The sequence below is a fragment of the Oryzias melastigma genome, linkage group LG4 (genome assembly GCF_002922805.2).
Source record: "Oryzias melastigma strain HK-1 linkage group LG4, ASM292280v2, whole genome shotgun sequence".
NCBI lineage: Eukaryota > Metazoa > Chordata > Actinopteri > Beloniformes > Adrianichthyidae > Oryzias > Oryzias melastigma.
Window position 1 is genome coordinate 10,533,983 of NC_050515.1, and position 7,396 is coordinate 10,541,378.

A 7,396-nucleotide genomic window follows, 5' to 3' on the forward strand; every position below is an offset into this window, starting at 1 on the left:
CCTTTTTTAAATTTAAAAAGTTTGATTTTTATTTGTTTTATGGCCTAAAAATGGGAAGCTTTTTCCAGGAGTACACCTCCAGAGAAACCGGTTTTAAACCTAATTTATTAGGAATGTTTGTTTCAGTATTAGTCAAAGCAGTTACCTTTAAAAACGGTTGTGAAAGCTCAAGATTCATAAATGAAATTATTTATTTGCTGCTAATTCTTCGTAAAGTTTATTTGTAAGCAGAAACAAGCTGGAATAAAAGTTTATTTTATTGTTTGTTTGGATTTAAATGTTCCTGGAGCTAAAACCAGCGTTTAGTTCCTGATGTTTGCTAGTTTTTACTCTCCTTTGAACTATTAGAGTTTAGCAAAGGTGCAGCTACTGTTGAAGGAATCACTTTCTAGTGTATTCATTTCATCATTTTCCTGCAAATTGTGGTTATTGCACCACCAGTATAAAGTTGAACAACTTCAGGCACTTCTTCAGAAGTTCTCCTGCTTTTTAGCCAAGTTGTGTCATCTTTCTTTGCAGTTAATGTTGTAACTCACAGAAAGAGTTAAGAGGGCAGCATCTGTGTACTTTTTTTTTTTTTTCTCTCTTTAACATGTCGGATCTCATGTGCTCTTTGTGTGTGTGTGTGTGTGTGTGTGTATTTGTGTAAGAGAGGCTGGTCCTTTCATGCTTATTTGGTCATGGGGGCGGGACGGCCGTAACGTCAGCAGCTACGGAGTGTCACACCACTCCTAACAAAGTGGCTTCCTCTAAACTCTACATTTACCGTGCTCTGACAAACAGCCGTTGCATTTTTCTCTCAGGATGTGTACGCGATTATCTCCATAACCTACCTGGGGACCAAATATTGGATAATTATTCTTTTATTTTTTTTTTTAAGTCCTCAAGACAGTTAAGTTTAGAGTCAGCAGCTGCTTAGAGCTCTCTTTTACAGTTTTTCCAAATTCAGGAAATGCCTACTGTCAGTAGGTATATAAACTTTCGTTCATCAAAGCGAGTAAAAATTAGCAGGTAAGAACTTTAGCACGGTTCTGCATTAGTGAGTTTGGATTTTTATATCATTTTGTATCTGTTTGTGAAGTATTGGTAGCCTCTGTGTTTCATAAATCAACTGTTTTGTGACTTTTCTTTAAGTTTCTTTTAATATATTTTAAAAAATTTAACCAGTATTATTTTATTTTATGCTTAATTTTTATTTTATTTTTTGATCCCCCTTTTTATAATCTTTGTAAAGCAGCTCTCACAGCAGTGGAGATGTTTGTACAGTGTGAGGCTTGACGCAACATGCATCTATAAAGGTTTTTTATATGGTAAAAGAAAATTTCCACCAGATTGTAAAGATAAGAGCATTGTGTGTCAAATACATCTTTGTCGTTTCACACTTTGATCTGAGCAGAAAGCTGTTTGTTTATTACATTTCTCCTGCAAATGATTAAAGCAGTGTAAAACTTTTAGTTTGAAAATGTGGGGCATTTTTGATGGTGAATTTGCATATAACCATTGGAAAAGTAAACAATCATTCAGTTGTTTGTTTCATTTAAAGGTTTTTTTTTTTTTTTACTGATTTGATGAGAATTATTTGTTGAAAAGTATTTTTTTTCCCCTTCAGTTTAAATGGAAAAGTCTTTGTTTCCAACCATCCTGATTAAACTTTCTTTTTTTTTTTTATTCCTTCTTTTTCTCGCCTCCAGTAATTATCCAGTGGAGAGCAGTGGTGGAGGACTGCCGGCCAAATCGAAGAAAAGCAAGAGCAGCCAGAGCAATGCCAGCATCAAGAAGGTGGAGGCAAGGAAAGCCTTAAGTCTGGAGGCGGCTCAACTCGAGATCCAGCAAGAGCACAAAACCCTCACCAGACAAGTAGCAGTCAGGTACGGCGGGGAAACCTTCTTGCTGTTTCAAAACCCCTAAATGTGTCAACCGTGTTGCGCGAGTGAGGATGTCGCCGCCACTCGCCGGTTCTCTCCAATTCTTATTTCAGTTGAATATTTCGAGCTCTCCAAATAGCTTTTCTGTTGGGAAGACTTGCTGCTATTCATAACATCCATCACAAGACCCGATCTGACTCCCAGTCGTTATTCAGTTGTGACGCACATGACTTCACAGGCGCTGTAAGCTGACTGAATTCTCACATGACGGTTGTTTGCTCAAAAATAAGGTGACATTTTATGGCTGTGGAATCCAAAAGATTAAAAAACAAACAAACGTGATAAAATGTTAATAAAAACAGTAGTTTGTCAGCTAATTTTATCTGTAAATATTAAACTGAAGAGTTTGTTTATGTTTTATCCAAATCTTATTACTATTTTTGTTGTTTTCTTAACTAAAAGTTTTGCTTTCTATTTCAGCAGGTCCCAAACATTTGATGTCGACAGCAGAAGCTTTGACAAAACAGAGCAACCTGGCCCAAAAAGCGTAAGCCCGCCCCCACTTTCACTGGAATCTCTCAATAAATATTAATCTAATCTATATCATTTAGGAATTAAATATTTTATTTTGTGTTTTTTAGAGTTTCACCAAGCACAACAAGACATTCCACAAGTTGTTTCCCGACATTCCCGAGAGCGAAGACTTGATTCACGGTAGGAAAAAGCATAAAAATAAGCAAGAAGAAGTAGATTGAACAAAAATAAGTAAATGTTTTTTCTTCCTCCCAGCTTATATTTGCGCCCTGCAGAGGGAAGTGCCCTACCACGGTCGGCTGTACATCACAGACACGCACGCCTGCTTCTATTCCTCCGTTCTGCTCAAGGAAACTAAGGTAGTCAGGAGCCACTACGTCTTATTCTATGTTTGCCTGAAGGGATTTCTGAGTCTGCTTTTGTGTTTGGATTCTGCAGGTGGTGGTTCCAGTTTCCTCCATCCACATAGTGAAGAAGCAGAACACGGCTTTGCTGGTACCCAACGCCCTGTCGATCCGCACCATCGAAGGACTCAAGGTCAGACGTCAATTAAACATTCATTAAGTCTGCTCCGGTTAGCATTAAGCTAACGTGTCATCTTTTTTTAAATATTTTTTAAATCTTTCGCTATAGATGAAACATCTCTCTATTGTAATCTAGGAATGCCTGCAAACAAACGGCTAATGTTCCTGATTTTTCTTCTTTCATCCCCTCTCATTGTCCAGTATCTCTTTGTGTCGCTGCGGAACAGAGAGTCGTGTTACCAGCTGCTCTGCTCCGTCTGTCCTCAGGTTGAGGTGAGTGGATCAAACGCTCTAAAGCTAGACACGCTTCACTGAGCGACAAGCGATAAAAATGTAAAGCACGACCTCAAACTGCCGCGCATTGTTGCCTGGCAGTTATTTATTTAAAAATCTGATAAGCATATGTGGCATTTTCAGAATATCCTTTCTGTCAAACCTTCTTTGGTTAGATGTTATCATGTCGCATGACATATATGTATATTTTTTCTATGACAGGATGCCAGCACGAACAGCAGCACGCTCTTCTCCTCAGGCGAAAACAGCTTCGAAAAGAACAAACTTGAAGTAAGAAATAATTCATCTGTTACGGCATATTTATTAAGGCTGGGTTGGTAAAAGCTTAATAGATCAATAATCGATCCATAAAAGTAGAGCTCGATCTAACGACATAAAGCTAAAGTCTGCTAGCTTGATGCAAACATATAATAAGATTTTCATAAATTAGTGACTAAATGAACATCTTTATAAACTCACAGGCATGAATTTTCTAAACTCTTTTAAGGAAATATTGTTTAAAGTAATAATTTGTGGTCTAAAACAGTTTCTTGTTCATACTTTCTTCTTCTTCTGGGTTAAGGTGTAATGCTATAGCGCGATCGCCACCTAGTGGGCAAACTGAAACACACTCCAGGAGAAGCAGAACAATTGAATTGAATCAAATTTAATTGAAAGAATTAAAAAAAATCTGAATCAAATAGATCCTGGACATTATTGGCGATACTCAGCCCTAGTATTTATCCACTTTGTCTTTTTTGTGTTAACAGAACTCCAGCCAGTCCAGTTTGGATGACAGCTTTGACCAGATAGATAGTTCAGAAACTCAATCTTTACAGGAGCAGCCTCTGCAGAAAAGTAAGTTTTTGAGCTTGTTGGGCCATTTATTTATTAAAAAAACATCAGATAACCCTAAATGTAGGAAGAATACATTTTTTAAGATAATAATAATAATTCTTACAAAAAAGTTTCTCATTTCCATTCTGGACTAAAACGACTCATTTTTTTCCTGCTTTCTCTTTAGCTTCACCTCATGGCAGCAGCTCAGCTTTCAGGAGCCTGCACAAGCAGCCAAATGATAGCTTACCCTCAGAGGAGTCCTCCGACGCAGGTAATTCCCACACTTTATCATCAGCTTTCACCTGACATCTCCTGCTTATCGTCTTCCTATAAATGTTTTCGTCTGTATTCCTCGCTGTGGTGAAATAAAAGCTCAGAGTCCCAGAAAATAACGGTGGAACCTGATCCGTTTCCCCTTTATCTTTCAGGTGGATCTTTCGTGTGGAATGTGTTTGAAAAAGCAAAGTCTCTGCTGGTTCAGAGAGAGGCCAGCACCCTCAACACCCTTCTCTTTATTTACTTGATTTTGTAAGTCTTTAATCAAGACATTTTTTTAAAATTTTCTTCAAAAATGCTATAAATTGATGGAAACTTGTGTTTGTCTGGCAGGGTTGTGCTGCTGCTGTTGTCTTCAGGCTACATTGGTTTGCGTATTTTTGCTCTGGAGGAACAGCTTACGTCCCTCGGTGCGCTGCCGGAGTTCACCTTACACAGCAGGTTAGCGCTTTGTTTTCTGCCGTGTCAGCAATTTCTATCAGGGATGATGCATTAAGTCTGATGCAGAACAGCCTGTTTGTACCCAAAGTCTTCTGATAAACGACACTTTCATTTCAACCACAAGAAAAAGTCTTCTCTGAGTCACTTTTTTTTTTTTTTGTTTTCTTTGCAAAAATGAACTTTTTTTAGTCAGGGGATGAATTTCAAACCGCAGGTGTTTACTTTCTTCAGAAGCAAACTCGATCACTTGTCAGAGGAAAACGCTTGAAGACAGGAAGTGGAGGGCGCCGTGGTTTTCTTTGCAGAAACTGTTTTTCTTATGTCTCACCATAAGAAACAAGCAGACATGTTTAGGTTTTATTTAGTTAAATATTAGATTTTTAAGTGTAATTTTAAACTTTTAGAACTTGTTTTTTTACACCTAAACCTTGAAGAGTTTTACATGAAAGTCCCGCTTTTCTTGCTGGGTTTTTTGATAACTTTGAACCACTTTCAAGGAAATGGAAAATTCATGTCATTGGTGTCGCCTCATTGCGAAGTAACTGAATCTTCTCCTCCTCACTGCTGTCCTCTATCTCGACAGGTATCACAAAGACACGTAACACTGGATGACCGAAGGAGAGATTGGTTGACTCACGACTGGAAGATAAGTTTCGGCAGAACCCCGGAGGGCGAGCTGCAGTGTTTTCAGACGGCTCGCTCTACGACCTTCGCCGTTACGTGGACGAACTCGTGCAATTTCAGAGACGACTTGAAGGGCTCTTGAAAACAGCTAAAGCTGACGTCCGCGTAGCCAAAGCCAAATGTATTCCGTGTGCTGCCTGGCTGCAGCGCGTCTGTCAAACCAAAGCCAAGGGGCTCGGACTCTGCAAGGTGCCACACAAGCCAAGTCGATGGCCGCTTTGCACAAACCTCTTTATATTTCCAGAGCATGCATATCAACAGGGCTATATCAAGTCAGCCTGCTGTAGCGCTTTTTGCTGCACCTCAACACTGGAGACGTAGTGCTATGCATAGCCAAAGATGCACACGGTGCATGTCTTTTGCATGAGAGATAACATTTCCGTCTGTACGTAACACTCCATCTCTGAGCTGCACACTCAGTCCCGTCTCGCTCTTCGTTTGAAGTTTTGCGTCCTCCAGATCGCTCTTATCTCTCTAATCAGAGCTGAAGCGATGACGGAAGAGATTCTTCCACTTTTCCAAAGGTCTTATCCTCTCTCTCTTTCTTACAATCACTGCAGTATTACTTTCCTCGTCTTTGGCATGATTTAAAACCTGTTTAATGATCAATGTTCCGAGGTTCCAGGCTAAATGCATCATCAATGCACAATTACTTAGTACAACAGAACTTGACAAAGTGGTCTTAGAGGCATAAACTTTCATTTAAATGATTCTTTTGTGTGAAATGAGAACTAAGCAACATTTTTTTTTTTTTTTAGATCCTCAAGTTGGCTTTTAAGTAGCATCTATTAAATATTTCAAATGCATGTGTCTGCAGATACGACACACTTGACTGATACTGTAAATGTATTCTTGCTTTTGTCACGTTGGAGGGGGGTGAGAGTTCAAAACCATGCTGTGAGGTCCAAGTTTAAAAAAGAAAATTCAAAACAAGTGGTCCAAAAACAGTTTCGATATGCAACAAATTGTTATGCATGGAAAAAAAAAACTGTAATTTATTCTGGTGTGTTTGTGTTGATACGTGGAGCTTGATGTTTGCTGGGGCTGAAATCAGAAAAAGACAGTGGAATGAAAAGAGCAGCTCAAGAGAGCAAGCGCACTTTAAATGATGTGTTGTGCCTGTCACGGTCCAAACCCCCCCACACACACCTGGTTTGGATTGAGAAGAAACGGCAAAAGTTGGCATTCTGTGGGATCTGACGGTGCTAAGATCATTTTCACTTTAAGTCCACATCATCCCAGTAATTGTCAAATCAAAGTCAAGTTTTATTGATTTCACTTTTTTTCAAATTGTTTAAATATATTTGTTCGGATGAGAAAAGTCTTTCCTGACTTGAACGCACCTTTACCAAGTTTCTCAGAATGCTCGCTTTTTCTTACTTCCTGGTTTTGATAAAACTGATTTGAACCACATATCTGATCTGACCTTCAGCATCACCCTGTTAGTAGAAGCCCCTCTATGAGACATGTCGACTAACTTTGGCATTCTCATTCCTGGAAAGTCTTCTGCAATGTTTTCTTTTTTTTATAGACACTCCTTCCTCCCACCAGGGGGCAGCGCACACACCTACTGTCCTCATTACTGGATGAGGGCTGTATTTAGGTGGTTTTGCACTATTCAGAGTGTAAATAATTTTGTACCAGTTGTTAATGTCCTTAATTCTATTATGGTCCTAAATATATCTAAATATATTTATTTGCATTCTATGTAATCCAAAGCAGTCTCTGTGAGATGACCTTACTCTTGTTCAAAATTAAAAATGTTTTGAGATAAATAATCTTTTTTGTTGGTGTCTTTTGTTTTTGCTGGTAGAACTACATTACAGGGAAATAAATCCAATTTAGAGTTTGCAGCTTTAATTTTTTTTTCTTATTTTACATTTATTTAAAAAAATAAAAAGTGAAACTTGTAAAATCTAGACAAAAATGAATGGTGTTTTTCATATGTAATTAAAGAAA

General features: G+C 38.4%; 1 protein-coding gene across 1 annotated transcript; it reads left to right on the plus strand.

Moving 5' to 3' along the window:
• Positions 1–1,691: 1,691 nt before the first annotated feature.
• Positions 1,692–7,215, plus strand: si:zfos-943e10.1 (GRAM domain-containing protein 2B; the record flags this gene model as incomplete). The annotated part of the gene is given in 12 exon segments (XM_024279273.1): positions 1,692–1,868; positions 2,346–2,412; positions 2,507–2,579; positions 2,655–2,758; positions 2,838–2,936; positions 3,125–3,196; positions 3,419–3,487; positions 3,967–4,054; positions 4,221–4,307; positions 4,465–4,564; positions 4,646–4,753; positions 5,337–7,215. Coding segments are annotated over 12 exon segments (1,063 nt in total), but the record flags the coding sequence as incomplete, so codon positions are not given.
• Positions 7,216–7,396: the final 181 nt, after the last annotated feature.